Source organism: Scomber japonicus, chromosome 20 (genome assembly GCF_027409825.1).
Source record: "Scomber japonicus isolate fScoJap1 chromosome 20, fScoJap1.pri, whole genome shotgun sequence".
Lineage (NCBI taxonomy): Eukaryota > Metazoa > Chordata > Actinopteri > Scombriformes > Scombridae > Scomber > Scomber japonicus.
The window spans coordinates 18,672,855-18,696,319 of NC_070597.1; the positions used below are offsets into that span (position 1 = coordinate 18,672,855).

The following is a 23,465-nucleotide window of genomic DNA, read 5'->3' on the forward strand; positions in this document are numbered from 1 at the left end:
GAAATTCGGACACGAATGAATAGCTCTGATTGGTTCTTCTCTCCAGACTTTTGTGTCGACAGCTGTGATTGGTCTAAAATAAGAAGCGTCACTAACAATTTGTGACCTTTCTACTGATTTTGGTTTTTGGTTTTTGCCCTCACATGACAACAATATGTATTTTTCCTAATAGATATGACATAAAATGTGTCTCTTCTGCTTCAAATTACAAGGCTAGGCAGTGCCAGTCTCTATTATAATAAATATGGACTGTTGTAATATGGGTTGGGATACAATTTATATATAAATCAAAGCTCTTGGAAGTTAATTTTGCTCTGTAATGTTGATGCATGGATAGATATCACCCATATTGAAAACATACCAAAAGAATGGCAACGCTGGTAGAAATTCTGGACACCTTTACAAAAAGTCAATGAAAGGAGGACCATGTGAGTCACCAAAACGATGAGGCTTCGGTAACAAAAAGACACGACTACTGGCAAGTAAAAGTACTTCTTAATTTATTTAAAGTTAGTGGAGTAGTTTACAAACCACAATTCTTTTGACATGATGGCATCTTATTTAAAACTATCACTGATCATCAAAGAAACCTGGAGTAGACTGTTCTGTGCATGTCAGTTTTTAAATTAATTTGAGACAGTCATGATATGTTCATTGAAAAAAAAAAAAGCATGAACAAACTGTAATTTTGTAAGAAATCAAAATGAACATGTTAAAACCCTACAAGTATGTACAAAGAAAATGACAGAAAATAAAGTACATGTACAGTAAAAATCTGGATTTTTACACTTAATTACAGGAGAAAATTACAATTTTATAGGTTAAATAATAAAAAAAAAAAAACTTGGTGAGAAAGCCTTTAATTGTTTTTTTGTTTTTTTTAATTTTACAATGCAATTATTGCATTACGCTGATGCTGTCATGATACCCTGCAACACTGACAGTTTTTAGTGTGGTGGAAAAGTCTCTGTCTGTCCGCTCCATCAATCCAAGAAGAAGATGTTGTTGAACTGCGTCGCACAAAGCCTCTTAACCTCCTCTGTAGTAGAGAAAAGACAAAAGGGCATAAAGGGTGAAGGGGGAGATTAAATATCGAGGCAGATTGTCTACTGTGATGGTGATGACATGGATTTTTACTCATTGCCAGGTGGTGGAGACATACCGTTCACTTCAATCAGATTGGCGTTCTTCTGATTCAAGATCACGTACAGCTCTCTCTGGTCTGACTTCTTGCCGACTACCCAGTAGTCTGTCATAGCTTTTACAATGATTTCTTCATCTTCATCAACCCTGGGAGGTAGATACAAAGAACAGAGCATTATCACACAAAGGCCACTATCACATATATATAACAGACCAATCAACTCTATTTCTAAGATTATGTCTTTGCCTATACAAACCACAAAACTTCATTTAAAAAAAGTCATTATTTAACTTTGAAAGGTTTGTGTCATATATTATTTTTAGGTTTTTAGCCTAGTTAATGCTAAAAAGCAGCAGGGAATCACATGTAATTACCTACAATTTAATTAAGCAAATAGCACTGTGAGTGTGTTTTGAGTGTGCAATGGTAACAATCTAAACACCACCTGTGGGAACAAAAAAGGAACTGATATTGATACTGGAATAAATGCTATGAATGTCAGTGCCACTGCATGTTCCACAGACTGAAATAGGGACTTTCACATGATCACAATCTCATGACTACTACAAAGGAAAGTGAGTTCCCAAGAGAATCATATTATCTATGAAAATGACACAACTGTGCTAATATCTGCTGTATATGAGTTTTACACATTTTCTTTGCTGAAATATCAGGGTTTGTGAAATCTGAAAAAAACTGTACAGCTGCTGTTTGGAGGGTAACACACCAAACACTTACCAAAGACCTTTCTGTAGCTATAACTCTATAACTAATCAATTTTCTTTCAACTTTTTTTTTTCAACTGTAAAGGTCAACAATGTCACCGAGCTTAGCCTGCTGATGTTAAAAGAAAAAAACTCTTTCAACAAATGTCCGGAGGCTTCTGGTAAAAAATAAATATAATTTTACTAAGCTAATGTTCTCTCTGCTGTACCTGGCAAAGTCACAGTTGATGTCTCCCAGGATCTTCATGAGGTCAGGATGAACTGAAGTGAGGCACACACTGGCGGTCTTCCTCATGTGGATGGTGCTCTTCTCTGCCAGGTTCATGTGGTTGAAGTAGATGAACTTAAACTGGGGCTCCTTCTCTGGACTGAATGAACACACAACACAAGAAAAGACACTTTAAATAAACAAGTAAATAAAAAATTAAGCAAGGGAAGTATCACCTGCAGTCACTTTAAGGGCTGAGAATAGCACTATACTAACATCTCTGAGAGAACACCAGCCGTACAACATCTATGCTCCATCTAATTATTTACAGTTTTGCCAGGCCAAATCAGGACACAGACCTGAATGCCAGCTGAGGAATTTGGGGCGGTGTTTATTTATTTAGTCGATTCTTCACTAGAGTGATTAAAAAAGGAGCCCATCAAATTGTGCGGGTCAGGTAGTCCGGGTCTTGGATTACGGGTGAGGATGAATCTGAAGCTAACTGGTGGGGTTAAAGGAGAGCAGGCCTGGATGCCAGTCTTTAAAGCAACACTGCTTGAGTTACCTCTAAGTAGTGCCATGATGATATCCAGTGAGATCAGACTCTCCTCTCTCACTGCCAGCCAGGCGATGTTAATACAAAGGACTGACTGCCAACTGATGACAAGCGACATGGCTACGTTAATCACCACAGACATACAGTACTAAACTGTACTAAACTGTGGAGGAAAATGTTATCATCACACACTGATAGTTAAAAGGATGTAAATCATTTCTGATATTGTTTCCTGTGCTTTCACAATATTCTCTGTGCTTCTCTATAATACTCTGGAAGCAGTCTTTGCCTTTATTAAAAGCATTGAAATCAATTTACTAATTAGTTCACAATTGCAAAGTTTCCCAATAGAGAATCTGGAATTTAATTGAAAAATGACTTATCAAAATAGTTGCAGATTTTTTTCTGTCAATCAACTAATTCATTAATATGCTAATAGTCAATAGAAAAGCTGACTTAAATGACTCAATCTGTAAATAAAACTTCTCAAATGTGAGGTGAGGAGACAATTTTTGACATTTTATAGATGCATGCACCTCTTACTGCAGGGTTACTACTTTAAGTTCACTACCTTAGTACCTCAGTAAAGTGACACACATATTAAAGCAGAAGTAGAAGAGACTGAAACCAGAAGACACTGACTTCACAGCAAACTGTGAATTAGGAGATTAGTGGATTCTCAACTGACCCCGATATCCTGCGGTTGATAGTGAACTGTTCACATATATCTGATGCCAGCAAGGTGAGCTGAGGGCCCACCAATCCATCCAGCTGCTCACAGAACTCTCTCGTCAGCTCCACAGAAGCTGTAAAGAAATGGTGGAAAGTAGAAAGTCAGCGATTCTGGGGCATGCGTTGTTTTAAAAAAAGTGATATTTAAGCTTTGAATGCACAATGAAATGGTCAAAATATTATAAAATACCAAAAGTAATAACTATATTTAATGAAACTAAGTAAACACCATCAAATAAGTAGGTGGGTGGACACTTACCACTGATCATAAAGCAAGCTGCGGCACTCATCGCCTGGAAAAGATCAGATCAGCGAGGGTTAAATGCAGAATCAAGGTCACACAGGTTGGAAATTACATTAATGTGATCATAAGCATCATGGAATGTACTTCATTATTTTAAAATTTAGCTGTTTAATCCCAAAAAATCCATATCGTTTGATAGAGAGAGGCACAATTCATAGTAAATCTATTGTTCATATATGAAAAGTCAAATCCTCCAGTCACAGATTATAAAAAGCATCCTAGATGAATGAATAACCACTTCCAGCTATTTTAATACATTAAAAATAACTGTATGTGTATGAATGAATCACCAGATTAAGTCTACACACTTTCACCACACAGCAGATCATATTTACTCAATCTCACCTTATAGACGATCAGGTGCAGTTCCTCATAGCCGTCCTCAGCGCTGACAAATATTTTAGGAAATCGGAATTTGGCCTCTGGATCTTTAAGATTGGCCGGTCCTGTCAAAAATCTGGAAAGAACAGAAGAAACATTTGTTACACCCAGCAATATGGAGGACAAAACTAACACAATTCTCATCATTTTGCTTTTATTTGAGCTTTACGTACAGCTTTATGAATCAATCACCTAGGAAGCATGAATATTCACCAATACTTTCTAGGAAGTCTGTTTATTATATTTATGCCATGTCATATACTGATGCTGCTCACAGGGACACTTTGACATCAAGGAAGAGTCAGGACATTACCAAAATAGATGGGAATCATCCTCTGAGCACCAATATCAAATTTCACAACATCGCAAGTAGTTAAAATATCTCTGACTGAAATGTGAGGCGGACGGAAAATAATTTATTCTGTTCTGAAATAGATCAGAGGTTGTTCATTCCTCCACGATTGATCTGAAAGATAAGACGACAGACTGCGAACAAGGAATTCACTGTTGCGCTGTTCATACGCTGGATTCCAAGGATGCCATGTTGCAAGAAATGGAACCATTTTTATTGGAAGTGTGCCGCTTAGTACATTCATCATGTACGATGGCTTACTTTATCAAACTATTTGTTCTGGCCTTTACAGATTAATCATCTTGTTCTAGTGCATATATAGATAGATCACCAGGAGTCAGTGTTGAACTACTGTAGCGGCTTCTGCTTCACCTTCAGGCAATTTTTACCTCAAGCATGAACACAGACTGTGAGAAATCGCTGAGTAAACTCTTACATATGTACACAAACTGAATTGATAGGGGATTTTTCCTGAGGCCGTAGTAACACTCTACTCCCTGCTCTCCTGCCTGAATACAAAGTGTTAGTCAAGGGAGTCACCTCCGTATCGAATTTGACTGCAAGCGAAGCTCATTACTATCCGTGGGGTTAAAATCACATGATGCTGGCAGAGGCACATGCATGCATGTATAAGCCTTCACAGATGCAGAGTGTCTAACAGAACTGAATACACTTTCTGCCTAACTGACAATACTTCACTGTCATATTAGCCATGACATTAATTAGTGATATATATATAACTGTGAAAAAAATGCAGAGTCAACTGCTCTGTCTCTATCCTGCCTTTTGTTGAGGAATATACAGATACAGGGGTGCAGGGACTTACCTTCCATAGTGCAACAGATTCCCTGCAACCTCCGGCCTCAGAGGAGAGTCCCTGCCAGCCAGCTAGAGCGAGATGAGAAAGAATGAAAAAAGGGGAAGTTTTCACAACATCCATCTGATGTTCAAGAAGTTCGAGATCAAGTGTTTAACCTGACACCAAAACCGCCCTCACCTCTGGTTCAGAGTGTCTGGGGAACAGCGAGGTGGTCAGGTACTTGTACAGGATCTTCATGTCGTCTTGTTCCAGTCCGCTCCTGCAGCGCAGAGTTCAACTTTCACACTTCACAACATAGACTACAAAGATCATTTTCTGTGTCCTTTAAATTGAGTTTTCGCATCATGAGCCAGATGTTAAAACAAGGTGACTCCTGGCGGTGATTACTTTTTAGCACAGCTATACACACACTACAATGAATAGTCCATGGCAGAGCCTGAAATCAGATGATGCAGCCACTTAATTTGAACAGTAATTAAAAACAGCTCTCCTGTTGTGACAGTTCACAACAAAAGATCACTCGGCTCGTGTAATTTCATTAGCAATCGTGCAATCCCCCTGGTGCTCACACACTGAGACGGGTGTCTGACGGCGCAATTAAAAGGCGAGTGGCATGTCAGGGAGCACATAAACCACAAAGAGGATTACAGGTCATGTTTAATGCCACCTGTGTCTACCCAGCATGCCATGATGTGTTTTGTAGGTGCCGATGCTACCACTTTACCCTGGTATAAGGTTGCAGTACATGCTTGTGTGTGTATATATATATATGATATGTTAAAATTCACTGTATAAAAAGGATCTAATAACCCCTGTGGTATCACATCATTAACCAACTTTGATACAATGGTGGATTTCACAGATGAGAGCAAAGCTTTAAAGAGCTGGGTGTGTACCAGATTAGCTGGTCATTGTACAAGAAGGCTGTGTATTTGATCAGGCTGAGGCTCTCCTCCACTCTGTTGACAAACGACTGGATCTTCAGGTACGTCATCTTGTCCAGCGGGAAGAAGCTGATGCCTCCAAATACGTCCAGCAGGTCGCAGGACTGCAAGTGGAGAGTCTGCAGATACTGGAAACCCCAGCATGCCCACACATGAACACACACACACACACACACACACACACACACACACACGCACGCACACACGAAAGCCCAAAAAAAACCCCAGGAGACACAGGAGAAGGAAAGGAGTAAGGGGTTAGTTTACTCGTCTACAAGTGCTTGCTTACAGTGCAATAAAGAAAACAGAGTAAGAGCCGGAGTCTGACTGACTCACTGTGGAGTCACTGACATTCAACCTCTGATACACACACCACCACCTCTCTCTCTCTCTGTCATTGGGTTACAGAGTGGTCAGGGAAGCCTGTGTAAACCTAAAAATGGTATTCCCTGATTAGAAATGAATCTCTATATACTTTTACATAAGTGTTGATGTAAAGACGAGGTGACAGCAGCATGAAGTGAAGACAGATGGTCTCGACCGATCAGGAAATCAGGCATGACCGCAAACATCCTACTAACAACTTCGCAACGAAATAAAAACAGTCAGTGTATGTTCAAACATCATCCACAGCATAAACACTGGGTATATAGGCAGACCCCTTGTGATAACATTTACTTTAAGGCTTGACTGACTTTTTATTACATGGAAATGAATCATGATGTCAACGAAAGGCAAATATATGTTCAGCGTGCGAAGAAAAACGATGGAGTGTACTGGAACAACACAATACAAATATTTAACTGTCATCACAGACAGATTTTTACCCTGTAGAAGAACTTTTCAAGCTTCTGGATGAGCAGCTCCACTCCGCCTGCTTCCATTGCTCTGCCAAATGTGCCGTTGAAGAGCTGCAACAAAAGCAAAATAAATCAATTACAAGGTTTGACCACACAAGTACATTAAGGGTGTCATTACTCATTTGTTAGATGGACCACAGATCCAAAACATACTGAAACTCACCTTGTACATACTGTAGCATTGTCTTACCACCGCACCATAAACAGTGTCCTACAGAATCAATGAGTCATAGTAAGTAAAACTTAAAATTGAAAATATTAAAAAGGAAAGAAATAATGATGTTGATGAATATATCTCAGCACTTACAAGTATCTCTTCTTCCTGATATTCTACCGTGGGAGGTTTACCATCTTTGTTTGGTTTCTCTATCATTGGGTTTCGAACCACCTGAGGAAGAATCACAAATTAATGATTAGGAAGGTGAAGTTAAATTACATTCCCAAAAACAAGTCAATAAAGTCTTAACAAAAAGTTCAACAATACTGAAATTATGTACGTGGAAGCATTTAACATACCATGACTATCCAGAAACTGTCCTCAGGTTCAAAGAAAAACTGCCGGTTCTTCTGTGTGTGCAGGGATTTAGCTGGTTTTGTTGGACAGAAGGTCCTGGAACAAAGGAAACACAACCGTGAAGAGATGAGACACACCTAAACAAGACGATCAGCTCCCTGTTTTACACTTTTACAGACATTAGACGTGCATTAGCGTGTACCTTATTGCATCATTTCCCTATTCCGATAAGCCTCAAGTTCAAAGAATTGCAAAAGATTTTTATGAAGAAATGCTCGACACCTTTAAATTATGCCAGAAGCCTTTTAAAGTCTATTGAGAGGTTAAATAAACACAGGTCACCCATTCTGGAACATGTCAGGGGTCACAATGTTAGCAGCTAGCAGCTAGCAGCTTCTGTTTCAGCTACAGCAGCTCTCTACCTGGTGAACTGTACAATGGCTTCACAAAGGCCCACATTTCGGATCTTCTCGTTCTTCTCCACATCACTGGGGTGGTAAAACAAAATCTTCTTCTCTTCCTGAAAAAAATACACCTTGCATTAACAATTTAATCCCGCCCCAGACAAACTTGTTTTGCAATATTAACTACAGTGTTCAGGTGTAAATTATGTGCTTCTCTCTATCTGGGAGTCATTCTCACCTCTCCTTCCCGAGGTCCAAATGTGGGATTATAAATGAAAAAACTGAGCAGGGATGGTGTGTACTGTTTCTCTTGCATTCCTGATGCCATTCTGGGACTGTATCAGACACAAAGAGAGAGCTGATAAACAGATAAACATGTGTAGATCTCTCTCAGGTTACAGTCTTACATCATCAGTGCTTTACCTAATCATCAGCATTAGTGTAACTTGTGTCTGGATTTCCTCTGCAAAGACAGTTTGGTTGGCATGCCGTGGGCCTGCAGAATGAAGACAAATGAACATCACACAGAGTAACATGACACACATAGAGATAATAACAATAACTCAATTTCCAGGCACACTGAGTGCAGTTAATGTGCATCAGATTGAGGTTGGAGGAATGTAAGATATTTATGAAGTGGTGGGAAAAATACTTCAAATATTGAACCATAAAATATACATTCAGGTATTAATTTAAATTATCAGTAAAAGACAATACAATTCAACACAATCTATCAATCTATGCCCTCCAAAGTGATTAAAGCGATTAATTTCATAACATTTCTTCCTTCAACTGAAAATTATAACCTTCTGGCTCAGTAACTTAGGGTGCATATGGGTTAACCAGTGTTTCCCACAGACATCTGAGAGACTGTGGTGGTGGGACATCAGTCCAACCATCTAGGGAGGTCTGGGGGCACATTTTTAAGTCAAATGCATCATTCTGGTGCACTCTGTAAAATTAAGAGGTTATATCTATTTTTAAAAAACCCACATTGTGCTTTAGTATTTTAACTACTGGTTGTATAGGTATGAATGGTGATGACACATCTACAAAGCATGGGAAATCAATTTTACTAGTTCATAAATGTTCCAAACAAACCGGTCGAGGCAGATGGCCGCCCACTCTGAGTCTGGTTCTGAGGTTACTTCCTGTTAAAAGGGAGTTTTTTCTTGCCATTGTTGCTCATGTGGGAATGTTGGGTCTCTTTAAAGTTAAAACCTGAAGAGTTCGGTTTAGAACCTGCTCTATGTGTAAAGTGCCTTGAGATAACTCTGTTGTGATTTGGCGCTATACAAATAAAGATTGATTGATTGACTGATTGAAACCATCAAAAAAAAAGACTAATGTCCATATTTCAGCTCTGAAACAAAGAAAGCAAAAGTGATTATCCAACTTCAACTAGTTCAACAGGGCAGAGTAGCAGCTCTTGTACAGGGAGAGATGCTTTGCTGAACATTTTGGAGAGTGTACAGACATGTTTGGCTCACTATGAAACTGTGGTGGCACACATTAGACCATGGTGGGCCACCACAGTCTATATACACTGAACTATATTTGAGCAGGTGTCTATTTCTAATCAGGGAGTCAGTCTCGCAGAGTTTAAAATGGATCATGAATGGTGTCATTTTAAACTCAATTTGAAACAGTCTTTAAAGAAGGATGAGACGTGTGGTCTCATGAATGATCTCGTTCCAGTAATTGTGTTTTCTGGTAATTTTACAGTATCACTGGATTTGGTTTGTATGTATTTAACAGCTCATCAGGCTTTTGGATATGTGTTTGTGTGTATATGTTTTGAATGTATTATGTGAAGCACTTGGAATTGCCTCTTTGCCGAAATGTGCAATACAAATAAACTTACATGGCCTATAAATACTGCAGGGATACAGTATGGACAGTATAGAATGGACCAACAATTTCCTCTTTCCATCATTTAAAAGAGGTTGATTCATGTGTCATCAGTCCATGTGTTAAACGGCTATATCTGTTTTATACACAGCTCTTTCTATACTGAAGGGAAAGAGATAGTGAGAGGTTTTAGCTAGGAGAACTAAATAAACTGTCAACTGAGTGTAAGGTCTCACAGGAGATTGCACATAAGAAAAAAACCATTACTCATTTTAAAAAATGGGCCTTTTAAATTTTACTCAGTTAACATTATGAACAATGTTTTAATGCTTCGCTGGTCCAACTACTTTCTACAGTGTTATGATGTTAAACCATAACTATAAGATTACATGAAGTTATCATATGTCTACCATAACATTTTAAGGTGTCACTAACATCATGTGACAATAACACAAAAAGCAATTAGACATCATAGTGAAAGAAAGATAAAGATACAGTTAACATGGGATCAGGACAAAGGGCAAAAGTCATAATAATAAACAGAGAAAAGAGGTGACAAAATCAGATATCTTTAAATAGAAATCTTTAAGGCATACTAACTGCGTTAACTATGACTGTACTAACTGTTACTGTTATTATCTGGATTTGATGCAATCTTATGTGCGTGCAAATTAAATTAAATGTAAATGTATGTGCACATTTCTTAATGTTTATAAGTCGGATACGACTCAAAATAGGGTTAGGGTTAATTCAAGTGGGGTTCTAAATTCAATCATTAACAGTTCAGTAAAATGAATAAAGTGACAGTGTGTTGTCGTTTTTGTTTTATAGTATTAGGTGCATTTGTTTTGCTACTTGCTTTACATTTTGTCGCTGTCACTGTGGACATAAAGCTATTTTTAGCCGGTGTAAGTAAGCTGAGTCGGTGTATTTAAACACTAGCTTCAAGTTCATGTGTTTTTCTACATCATTATTTAACTGTGGCTCCCTCAGTGAGCTAGTTTAACCACTCAGCGTTAAGTCAGTGTGAACAGTTAGCTGATAGCTGGCTCTGCTAGCTGCAGAGTTGTGCTCGCTGAGATTCAGAGATGAAAAAAACTCAGTGAACCGAGAACAACACGACGGCAACACTCACCTTACCGAACACCGACCCCCTCTGTGCAGCTGTCCGTGGCTGTGGAGTGCGTAAATAAAGGTAAAAAACGACGAGGAAATGAGATCAATGAAAGGAGATGCCGCATTATACTTTACATTATTAACTTCCTGCTTTTGACAGCGCGGTGTCACAAGTTAAACTGCTCGAAACAAAGGTTCCGACAAGGGTTCCGACTCTGATACAGTATAGTAACTATATCAACTATACTGTAGTTGATAAATTCAGTATATTAAATGAGTAACACATTTTAACTGAGTGAATACACTACTGCACATGTATTTTGTAATTGTATGAGTTTAGTTTTGGGTGTAAAACAATGATTTGTTAAAACTGCACATGGTACAAAAGAGTGAAGAGGAAAACCTGGACAAACAAGGAATGTTTTTCATGTATCATTGGTGGTTACTGCTGACATCTCATCAAATTCCCACCATAATTCATCTTAAATGAGCTAAAACATTCTTTGGTCAACAATTTCACTTTGTCCTGAGCCTGGTCTTGTTTCTTCTCGATTACATCCCCCTGCAACCCTGTCCTGTAACCTATTTGGTGACATTGACACATGATATTCTGAAGGATATTGCTTCAGTCGCTGCCTATCATAACATTATTAATCTATCCAGTCTTTCACGCCAAAGATTTTGAGGTATCTAATAAGACAATTTAAACCTAGGTCTTTAGAGTAGTTATGAGTGATGAATAATAAACATTAGGTCAACTGTCACTGACGTTTCTTCTATTTCATGTGCAGGGCAATTGCAGCTGGCAGACAGTCTACGTTTCATCTGAAAGTGATATAGGTCTTTTTCACACAGATATTTGGACTTATAGCTGGAAAAGCCCAAGTGTTACTGATAACATTTATAACATTAGCCATGACATGACAGTAGCCAGCATGTACAATATCAGGATGCTGAAACTGAAGCAGCTAAATGGAATATATCTGTGCTTTTCCTACTGCGACATGTCAAAATGTCAAATGGAAAAAGGTTTATTGAGAGCCTCTGGTCTTCAGTTACTTAAATCTCACATTCAGTCCATTGCTTAAAATTTACCACAGACGTACTCTCACACCAATCTTCATTAAGCAATCTTTTCTTTATAGAAAAAATTCAATCCCTTTAATAGGCTTAGCAAGCTAATACAAGCTTAAAATTACTTTATTAAGAATATTTTAATTGATGACCTATAATACATTTTATGTATTCATGAGCCACATTGTCACCAACTTTAGTCCGCACCTAGTAACTGGATTTAAAGGACTTCATATCAAATTTTGACTTCCAAGCGGGAAAGAAACAATCCAAAAGTAAATATACAGCTTTTTGCAATTAGAAATTTCAGAAAAACTATGAACATGATGTTTTTATCCCCTGCTCTCTTTCATGTTGTTTACAGTATATGAACAGGGGATTCACATATTATTGTTGCATGTGACATTTTCTTTATCTGGAATGTGATACAAGGAATAATTTTAAAGGGATTTGTGCACCAATGTAATGATTTTTAATAAGCAATAAGAATAAAGACACAATGGATGTTTACACATGTTTATTGATCTCATTCATTGTCTGAGGTGAGGTTTGTGCGGATAGGAAAACAAGGACCACCACAGGTAGAAGACTAATTAAAAACATGTGTCTTTAAATGGACAAAGGGTCATTTAAAGATAATGAATGCACTCTATTAGCTGGGTTCAATAAACTCTAGAGGTGGGGAGAGGACTGAAGACTGTAAGACTTGAAGCTCTCTTCATCTGCAAAACTCAGGACAGGACCATAGTCTGGAATTCTGTAGAAAGATGAAGCTCATTGAATCAGACATGAATCACTGAACTGTTTTCCATTGACATTCATCTGAATGCAGAATCTCTACATCTTTTATTGAATTTTGAGTTAACACTAAACACTGGAAAATCTAGAGAAACACAGACTGAAATCATCTTCATTAAATAGTCCAAATCCTTGATCCTATTACATAAGGCAGCTAAGCTCAGATAGTTCTGCTAATTGAATGATGGGTAAAATGGGGACAAATAAGCAGAATTCGGAGGTCATGAGTGTAAAGTACAGATGGTTTCTACATGGCACTATGTTAAAAAAAAAGTCTGTTACACCTCTCTGTGGTACATTAAGCTGGTGTTTTCGTTGCTGAGAGCACATCAAGTACAAACAGAAATATTCAGCTTTGAGCTCAAAATACAGATTTAACCAAACCTCTTCAGTGAAAATACTTATCCAATATTTTATAAAGACTGGCTTTACACAGAGAGATTTTCATTGTCAGAAATACTTTTAATAGTTTAGTTAAACCTATGTGGGAGGAACAATGTGCACCGGTGCCTCAATATAGAGATAAATCTTTGGTTGTTTTCCAAGAATACTTCATATCCACATATCAGCACTGAAAACTACAAGCTTCAGTACAGCCAAACTGTCCTACAGATAGTTTTCTTCAGGATGAGCATCTCTGGAGGTAGATATTATCTAAATAGTTGATTTAAACTTTAATGAGCAGCTTCAAAACACCACAGATTTCAGAAGCACCCAAAAATGACACAACTATAGGACTACAGTATAAAGTCAGCAGGTAAACAATCGTCTTGCTTCACTAGAAATAGGCAAACATGACAATTTATGGGTAGCATGAACTAGCATTGAATTTGGTCAACTTTAAAAATCTATCCTCAATAATTTCTAATGGCTATAATGCATGTTTAGTAAGTCAAAATAGTGCTAAACTGGATGAAATGATCTGTTGATACAGTCTGTTTCTTTGCGATTTCAACCAACTAATGAGATCATTCCTGCTTGCATCAAGAGTTTGTTCTAAATACATTCAGGGAAATCAGATACTGACCCTCTACTCCAATTTTGCCATCACTGTCATCATCAGCCGCTGAGATGAAGCTCTTGGTTTCTGCATCAGTCAGTGTTCGCGCCCCAGGGACAAACCTCTGCAGGAAGAACCTAGACACACACACACACACACACACACACACACATTTAGAAAAAAAAGTACTGTGTGTATTCGCTGTAATGAATTGACTGTTATTTCACTGTTGACTGAGACATGCAGAGGACACACACACATTACCAAAATTAGACAGCTCAAGCCAAGCTCTTATCACACGACAAAATAAAGGTGAATTAGATAACACAAACAGACAGCTTAATGATTGCAATCCTTTTTAATTCTGCTGCGTGGTTTGTGGAGTAAACCTCTCGCACAGATGCAAACACAGACGGGTGACAAATTAGTGGAAAAACCGGAACAGGCCTGCTTGACCCCTGCAGTGAGGTGATTCGGTAGCCTTTTGCTGGCATGGTTTGGGTCCACTCATCCCCTTAGATAGAAGGGTCACTGCAAATCATTAAAGTTGGCATGATTAATCACCTTTATCCTATGATGAAACATTTCTATCCTGATGGGAGTGGGCTCTTCCAGGATGCCCCTGTCCATAGGGCACGTGTGGTCACTGTGATATGAATCATATGCTGTGGCCTTCACACACCAGATCTCAACCCAATTGAACACATATGGGCGACTGTGGACCAATGTGTTGGACAGCAATTTCCACAACTGTCATCAAAACACTAAATGGAGGAATATCTTGTGGAAGAATGGTGTTCATCCCTCCAGTAGAGTTCAGAGACTTTGAAAATCAATGCCAAGACGTGGTGAACACCTCACTAAGACACTGTTAAGGCTGTTTTTTACATTTTACATTGATTTGTCAACCGTCTGTACATATCATACTAAGCTCTGTAACTTATTAAAACTCTAGTCTAGTACATCCTAACAATCATGCTGTGATTGTGCATGATTGTGTTACGGTTTTACACACTTGAGCTCAGACTCCTCGATGTAGCCGCTGTCGTCCTCATCAAGGATCTGGAAGACATTTTTGACCTCCTGGGGTGTCTTTGATGAGAGGCCACACAGCTTGAAAAACTTTTTGTAGCAGAATGTATCCGGAGCTGGAAACACATGCAATTACATATGAAATTCTATTTAAAAAAAACACACACATGCAAGGACAGGGTAAATGCTGGCCCTCCAGTTTCACCAGGTTGGGAGCTGATTTGGAGATTAAAATAGCGCGTGTGGCTGCTGTCCAGGTGGGAGATTTTCCACCCCTGTGTTTTTGTTGAAGGTTAGCAGACACATGCCTCCATTAAAACAGACAAGATGATTAAAAACCTTTTCAAATTTGGATTTCATTATCTTTCAGTTGGAGCTGCCAGTAGAGAGGATACTGAACAATATCGGAAATGGAACATCTGAGAGCGACCAAATGCAACACAGATTATGAGTTCTCAATTGCGGATCCGGATGATTGTGGGGATTTTTTTTATCAAAGATGTGCATTTCTTCAGTTAGCTTTACTATGTATACTCTATAGAATCCATTAAGGTATTATCATAATGTTCAAGTGTATTCTGCCTAATTTGCTGGATGTGTGTGTGTGTGTGTGTGTGTGTGTGTGTGTGTGTGTGTGTGCGTGTGCATGTGTGTGTTTGTATATGCATGTGTATGTATGTGTGTATGTGTGTGTGTGTGTGTTTGTGTGTGTGTGTGTGTGTGTGTGTGTGTGTGTGTGTGTGTGTGTGTGTGTGTGCATGCAGAAAATACCTTGACAGTCCTTGATAGCATTTTCAATGGCTTCAGCTGAAAGGATGGAAGTGAGAGACATGTTGGTCCTGTAGGGTAAAAGAAAAACTAAAATTACTCACACACAAATCCACACACACACACACACACACACACACACACACACACACACACACACACACACACACACACACACACACACACACACACACATACACACACACACATTTTTCTCTCTCAGGCACACATTAGGTGTTTCCTCACCTACTTCAGGCTTTGTGTTTTGCTTTCAGTCCATTTCTGTGTCATACTGGATTAACTGCATGACACACAGACACACACAAAACACACACACCAATGCACACAGATGCACGCACACACTCATGCACGTACGTGCATACTTTTTTTATCTCTCCCAGGCAAACACATGAGGTGTTCCCTCGACTACTTCAGGCTTTGTGATTTGCTCTCAGTCCGTTGGATTATGTTTTTTGTATTTGCAGATGCATCTAGGTTAATATTATGATCCTATCAAAACTCCACTACTGATTATTTGGTAAATATAACTTGTCCAAAAGTAATGAAAATGCAGAAAATCAGTGAAATCACAAATTTACATGTACTTTGGCCAATGTAAAAACTTATACTGCCTAAATATTTAATGTATTCTGCTTTATAAATCCATGATTATTGTGTTATGATCTATTCTGAGGCTATCTGAGCAGATTTCCCCCAGCACCCCTTAATAACTGAGGCTATTAGCTGCCTTTTCATTGCGTAATTGGTTTAGCTGTGCAGGATAATTGGCGAAAGGACTTAATGAAAATTAGTAGTGTGGGGATAGAGGCTGAATTTTCCATTTAAAAAATAATAGAATTCATACATATAAATAAACAATAACATAAGACAAAGTTCAAACAAAAAAATAAAACAAAAAACAAACAAACAAACAAAAAAAACAGCCTCCCCTGCTCTCCTTTGAGAAAAAATTAAAAAATAATAAAATACATAATTTTCTAAGCCAGCCCCTCACCATCCCTGCTGCTTAATAATTTTAGTACAGTCCCTGAGCCACAAAGGAACACTTGTTCTTTCATGTCTGGTATTTTAAAATAAAATAATAAAATTCACATAATTTAATGATTAAATGACTTCTGTCTTGTAGGAATAACTTACAGAAATAAATGTTTGGTCTTTTATCTCAGCTTTTATTTCTAATATTTACAGTTTGGTTTGAATTTAGTGCCAAAACTATACTACACTATGAATAACACATTTCTGACAAGCCCAAAACATTTCTAAAATCCCTGCAAAGATTCAAAATAAAATTAAAATAAAACTATGGTTCCACTTCTAGCTCTGCATCCTGCCAAGCTTTAAAAGAGCAGGTAGATACCACACCTGGCCAACACCTGTTTTGAAAGTGTCCCTGTTTAGCTGCGACACTCACCGCTGATTTCTGGGTTTCCTCTGTCTTCAGGTCCAAAGCAGCAGCAGCAACAGCAGCAGCAGCAGCAGATAAGGCTTTTGTGGCGGCTGCTGACAGCTGGCTCAGTCTTATATACGCCTGCGTGGATGCGCTGACGGATGCTTGAGTTTCCAACCTGCCCTGGGATCAAATTTTCCCGCAGCCAGCCACCTCCTTCTCGTGTTGCTCACCTGCACACCTGTCCAGTTAACCTTTACTGTTTTTATCTGTCACAGACTGCCCTTCACTCCCAACCTTACTGTCATAACACTATGGCTTTTGTCCAGTCAACTTTTTTCCTGTGTTACATGGCTCTCTCTCCCCTCCCTTTTCCACTTCTCCATCCTCCCTCTCTCTCTCTCTCTCTCTCTCTCTCTCTCTCTCTCTCTCTCTCTCTCTCTCTCTCTCTCTCTCTCTCTCTGTGTGCAGGTGCGTGTAAAAGCTTATAGACATCTCACATTTAATCAGGCCCTTTTTTTCTCTCTTTTTTTGGTGAATAATCTCCTAAATTCAGATGACTGTAGTGAGCAGCAGGTCATAAATCATCTTTGACCTGCCAGGGGATTGTTATCCTCATCAGTAAGCTTACATTATGCCTCACACAGATATTGCACGCTCTGTCTGTAAAAAGCAATAAGGACTCAAAACCTCACTGTTTCACAGTTTTGGGTGTACTCTGCTGACCAATAAACCTGCTTTACAGGTTGAAAAAAAACTTTGGTGCTTACACTGCAGTGATAATACTTCATGTTGGGAGTGTAAAAGTGACACTCTTCACTGGTACCTGATGTACTTCCATGATGTACTTCCCTCACACTCTGAGAGAAGTAAAGTAAAAATGAAAAAAGGAAATGCTTGATGGAACATAATCCTGATTATGCACTAAAAGCAGAACTGGATTTCCAGTAGTACACATCTTCATCTAGAAATCTATTTCAGTGACAGAAGAGGATAATTGCAAAAATGCTTTAGGAGGTTTACAAAATATTTAACTTAAACCCAACTCATTTTCTGTTCACTTGTGTGTAGCATGCTGGGTCTCTCTTCTGTATTACGACTGTTTTCATCTGGAAATACTGTAATTGACGATCTGAGTTAAAAACACACCATGACAAACACAAATTTAAAGTTGTGTGAAGCTACTGCACCTGGTTACCATGACAACCGGCCACTCTAAACTGATGAGTTGGTTGTCTTGCAAAGGGAGGTCTGTCAAAGCAACTGACACAGCAGCATCTCTGGTGAATCCAGTCAGCACTAATGGCATTATCAGAGCAGGGAGGGGGCTTTTTGTAACAAGAACCAAGGGAATAAAGCTCATTATTCTTCAAAAGTTTCACACGCTGTGAAGCTCTGACTTATGCTTTGTGAGTGACAGGGTTTTTCAGTGGTCTCACATCTACTAGTTATACTAAAACGTGAATCACCTAACTCATCTGAAGCCTAGAAAACAATCTGTTGTATTGAAGCTTCCAGGTTTGCAATCTAAAACCACCAAGCATCTGAAAGCCTTGTGACTTATGGACAGATTGGAGCTGCCACCTTGTGGTTGCTTCACATCAGTGCAGCTCCATCTTTAATGACGCAATAGGGAATTAAAGATGCACTGCTCACTGTATGAGATAAGAGCTGGATTAATGGAGCAGGAGTTTAGAGTCAAGATTAAGAGGTTAAATCTTATGTATTTTACTCTGCATCACATCACCACAGCTGGGTGAGCCCCCCCCCCCCCCTAAAATCCTTGTAGAATACTATTTCTAAGTGAAAAAAACTGAAAATGTATCATAATTTGTAACCAGTGGTCTTTTGCATTAATAATGGATTCTGACAAATGCACTTAAGATTTGCTTAAAAGAAACAGTTTTCCTCTTATGAGGTCAATTTATGGTTTTATACATTTAAAAAAAATAGTTATCTTTAGGTAGATTTACTTTGTAGGATGTGTTTCCTCAGGTAAATCATCTTCTTTAATGTAAGAACTGAGAAGACCACAGAAATTGTCAAGTAGCGAGACCAATTCCTGCTGTTTCCTATCAGCTGTAGCAACAGGAAAAGAAGAATTCTCAGAAATTTTTAAGGAGGCGTTGCATGAGAACTATTCTTTGTGATTGTCTTTGTTTAGTCACTTCACAACCAAATATTAAAGACCATGATCAGACTTGTGTTATTGAAAAAGAAGCTTTATTGTTTTCTCATCGTCCGTCCGTTTCCAATAAAAGTGCATGATCACTTGATTTTATCCTAAGCAAACTCACATAGTTAAAACGACGACAGAAGAGAGAGAGAGAGAAAGACACAAGTCAGCCACGCTTTACACTTAGTCAGGTACATTCATTGTGGACAGCAAAAAGGGGTGAGTACGACAAGAGAGAGAGGGGTTATCACTTTGTTGTGTGGTTGGGGAGTTTAAAGCTCAATTGTACAAAAGTGGAGAGTTGAGAGAGAGAGAGTGAATGGGAGAAGAGTATAGAGGAGTATTTCTTGGCTCAAGTTGTTCCTTTAGAGTAGTGAAGTATGATGTTGGTCAGTTCATTTGTTTATGCCTTGACCAAGTCAGCAAACTCTGCAGAGACAGACAGAAAGAAGAGTGTTAAAAGGGTGTTGCATTCACAAATTCATGAGTCAGGGGTCAAGTTCCTCAAGACATTTTCTCACCATCAATTCCAATCTTGCCGTCGCCATCAGAGTCACCAGCCTTGAGAAATGCCTGGGTCTCAGCATCAGTCAGAGCCCTGGCACTGGCAGAGAAGTTCTGCAGGAACAGCCTGGAAAAGAGAATCAGAGAGAAATACTGTGTTAAGATGAATATGCCTTTATTTTTAGAACAGAAACATGCCTGTGAATATTTCATTAGCTTGATCACTCGTGTAAAGGTGATCTCCAAAAGAGATGTTAGAGATTTCTCCCAGTTAAATTGATTCAGACAATAAAAAGTACTTGATTGGGCAAAACAACTTCAAGCTGGCTATAGCTGTTCTGTTTTTTCCTCTACTTTTTGTCACCTCACAACATGAGACGCCAGAGGAGGGAGCATAGAGTTACTCCCAAGGAGAACACCCGGTAGCCCGAGCTCCTCGGATGCTTTGAACCACTGACATCATTCTGATTTCCCTGCGGCCAAAAGAAAGATGATCCCTACGCTACAAGGTCTCCAGAGGAGATGAAATCTAACAAAGGGTGCTTACTTCAGCTCATCCTCCTCAATGAAGCCGCTCTTGTCCTGGTCAATGACGGCAAAGGCCTTCTTGATGTCATCGGGGGTCTTGGCAGCCAGGCCGACCTTGGCGAAGAACTCCTTGTACTTGAAGGAGTCAGCAGCTGTGAAAAGACAGAAGAAGAGAAGGATCATATCACATAAACTGAAATGTGTTTTGCAGCTATACTGGTTCTGTCTTGGTTAGTTGCTGTTGTTTGCTCCAACCCCTGCTCTGACTGTCATTCATTTATTTTAGCTTCTTTTCTTACATTGGCTATACTGATACATAGGAGAAGTCCATCCTGCTATGACATATAGACATTAAAAGCAGATTTTGTATGAGTTGTGGCTGGATCTAAATAATCTTTAAAAAGATTATCGTGAAATGTTAAATGCAGAAAAGATGCATCAAACTCACTGTAATCTGGTAATGTGATTCTGCACTATAGCAATGTAATCCTTCAACAAGCTGCAGATTTTGGTGTATGGTTTCTATAATCTAGGCTTTCCTAAGTTATAATGCTGCACTCTGTCATTTCCATCATGGGTTTTACCTTGGCATTCAGCAAGGGCTGCAGTGATGTCAGCATCGGTCAGAATTCCTGCAAATGCCATTTTTAGCTGAGGGAGGAGAGCAGAGGACAAGACATCAATTCATCAGGTCAGCTGTGGCAAATCAGACAGGATAAAGCAATTTTATTTTTCATCTAAGCATGTTATCTGTTAAATTCCCTCACTGCACATCAGAATACAACATCAGAGTTACAAAGCTAATCTTAGTTATTTCACAGTCGCTCTCTGTGAGTATTCCTTTCTGGCAGCCCCGAAAGACAAGGCACAGATGATCACAAAAGGTAGTCCAATCTTTCAAGCCCTCCTAGACAAAAGATCCTTTGAAGCTGTGTCGATTTGGTTCCTTAGTTAATCCAAAGCCAAACTCTGAGCTTCTGATATTCAGAATATGGCCTCGTGGGACCCTTTCTTGATTAATATCCCATTGCATGAAGTTGAAGCCCTGCAACTTTCTTTGGCTCAGGCGGTAGACTTGCTAAACGTCTGGAGCTCCTCAGTGAAACTCACCTTATCTTTAAGGTTATCTCTAAGACTACAGAAGATTCTCTCAGATGAATCTGCTCACTGCAGTGAACTCCTCAGCGACTCTGACAAGCTTATATACCTTCACTCACCCGAAATCTGATGCATAGACTATGTAACAGACACTGTGTGCAAAGCAGTCAAAGCAGTCGGTCGAAAAATGTGTCCAGTAGACAGAGCTGTTCTATTTATATGTACATAAATGAAGTTGCTTAAATGGAAGGCTAAGTGTGGTCCTATGCAAAAGTGCTTGATATTGCATAGGGCTAATAATATACGCTGCTGATTTGGTTGTAGTGTACTCTGTGACCATGTAGTGCATCGTGTTAAACTGTGGAGCACAATATGGATAAAAGACTAAGGTAAACCTTTATATTGTGTACGGCTGTTATATCAAATAATCAGGTGTAAACAGGTTTATGGTACTGTAGCTGCTTATTAAGACTTATTATGTCATCAGTCAGGTTTGTGTGATAATGACAATGTTTTTGCCTTGCTCTTAAAAACCTAATTTAATGTTGAATGTGCCATAATATCAGCAGTTTAAACATTGTATAAAGTATTTTTAATAGTCAAAGCCTGAATTGACTCTTTAGTTTCATTTAGTTTCAATGTATATATCTTTAACACATATTATCTGCACACCATTTCTGTCTTTTCAGATGGCCGACTGTACCTAAATAAAGAAATGATGAATGAAATGCAGTGTAGTTACCGCTTGTGTAACCTGTAGTAAAGCAGAAGTTACGCTCTGTGTACATTAACACCATCACCAATGGTGATTAACGACCCACGCGTGCCCTCTCCACCGTGCAGAACGAGCCTGTGCGTAATTGGCATGCGTAAAATGTCTGCAATGACTTGGCTGGCATTCCAGTGTCAGAGAGGTCTTGTAGCAGTGATTGATTATCACAGGGTATGATATAGTAGTAAACGTGTATGTATACTATTACATTTTTAAAATGTCTTGTGTATGTGTTTAGATATTTTGACACAGGTCATTACATGAATTTATTCAGCATTTCTCTGTTCTAGCGTTTGGCTTCATGGTAGCACTTGTGGACACGAGACTGTCTGAAACAAAACCTTAGAAATACATAATATTCCCACCAACCGCTCTTATTATTTTTATTGACAAATTGTTTCACTACTTCTTTTATTTCTCGAATTCTGCATATTTTGACCTAAAAGTTGCACACCTGCACTGCAGAGGGCAAGTGTCTAATTTTGGATGGATCAGTCTGTACAGTTTATTGCAAATTTATTCATTTAAGGTGAGTCTTTTGTCGAAGGGTGTACAATTAGGAAATATAAAATCTCTGAAACAAGAAGATAATGGGATCTTAAAGTTTTCACCATGTGCTACAGCAGCAGAGAAGGGAAGAGTTTGATTGGAGAGCACAGAGATGAATCTACGTTAATAGCACATCATCATGGTCCCTTTACACGAAGGTGAGGAGCAGCTGACATCTGACACCCAGACAATCAGACAATTTCTCCTTACCATGACGACTATATGTGATGCTATTTTTAGGAAACACTGAAAGTTGATATCATCTGCATCAGCATCATCATCATTATCACCGTTATCATCATCATCTTTTTCTTCACACTTTAAGTGAGGCATCCCATGGTTGTATAAGGACTTCTCACACTGCAGAAAAACACTGACATTAACTGAAGAGAAGGTATGGGGCTCTTTCCATGTCCGTATTTGCTCTGAATGGCTTTTTTCTGAAGCCTGTTATGCAACTTCTACACATCAGGTGGCAGTGTTGAGATGGTCCGGTGATTATTGTGATCTATGAATTATTAATATTTAAATATCAGCAAATTTAATTTCCTGTACACATCTTTTACCAAACCTATACAGACAACATTCAGTTTTTATCCCTTTAGGTAATTTAATTGCAGTCTCAGTTCCTGCTAAACTCTTTTCAGTTTGAGTATCTTGTGTAATTGTCTTTCATTTCAGTAGTTTCAGGTGTGTGTTCTTTCCCCCGCCAGAGAGGTTACTGACATTGTTTTTCTAACATTTCACTCTTTCATTCTTCTTTGTTTCAAATCTTCTTAAAAGCTTTGTCAAACTATAATCCTATGGCCTTTAGCGTTTGCTGTGGTCAAGTGAGGTCTCTCACCTC

At 38.8% G+C, this 23,465-nt stretch overlaps 3 protein-coding genes across 3 annotated transcripts; all 3 read right to left on the reverse strand.

The window, feature by feature from the left end:
* Nucleotides 1-475: 475 nt before the first annotated feature.
* On the reverse strand, nucleotides 476-11,069 carry ccz1 (CCZ1 homolog, vacuolar protein trafficking and biogenesis associated). The gene is made up of 17 exons (XM_053341205.1): nucleotides 10,931-11,069; nucleotides 8,368-8,440; nucleotides 8,183-8,279; nucleotides 7,963-8,060; nucleotides 7,543-7,636; nucleotides 7,334-7,414; nucleotides 7,190-7,237; nucleotides 6,994-7,077; nucleotides 6,119-6,294; nucleotides 5,400-5,481; nucleotides 5,229-5,290; nucleotides 4,015-4,126; nucleotides 3,625-3,658; nucleotides 3,322-3,439; nucleotides 2,079-2,237; nucleotides 1,163-1,290; nucleotides 476-1,039 (listed from the first exon to the last, which is right to left on the reverse strand). The coding sequence occupies exons 2-17, from the start codon at nucleotides 8,379-8,381 to the stop codon at nucleotides 984-986; spliced, it is 1,443 nt and encodes a 480-aa protein (XP_053197180.1). The 5' UTR covers nucleotides 8,382-8,440; nucleotides 10,931-11,069; the 3' UTR covers nucleotides 476-983.
* Nucleotides 11,070-12,716: 1,647 nt separating this feature from the next.
* pvalb9 (parvalbumin 9) lies at nucleotides 12,717-15,647 on the reverse strand. The gene is made up of 4 exons (XM_053340883.1): nucleotides 15,587-15,647; nucleotides 14,799-14,931; nucleotides 13,811-13,920; nucleotides 12,717-12,742 (listed from the first exon to the last, which is right to left on the reverse strand). The coding sequence occupies exons 1-4, from the start codon at nucleotides 15,645-15,647 to the stop codon at nucleotides 12,717-12,719; spliced, it is 330 nt and encodes a 109-aa protein (XP_053196858.1).
* Nucleotides 15,648-19,570: 3,923 nt separating this feature from the next.
* Nucleotides 19,571-20,844, reverse strand: LOC128380962 (parvalbumin alpha). Its single transcript, XM_053340863.1, has 4 exons — nucleotides 20,784-20,844; nucleotides 20,219-20,351; nucleotides 19,689-19,798; nucleotides 19,571-19,596 (listed from the first exon to the last, which is right to left on the reverse strand). The coding sequence occupies exons 1-4, from the start codon at nucleotides 20,842-20,844 to the stop codon at nucleotides 19,571-19,573; spliced, it is 330 nt and encodes a 109-aa protein (XP_053196838.1).
* Between the last annotated feature and the right edge of the window lie 2,621 nt (nucleotides 20,845-23,465).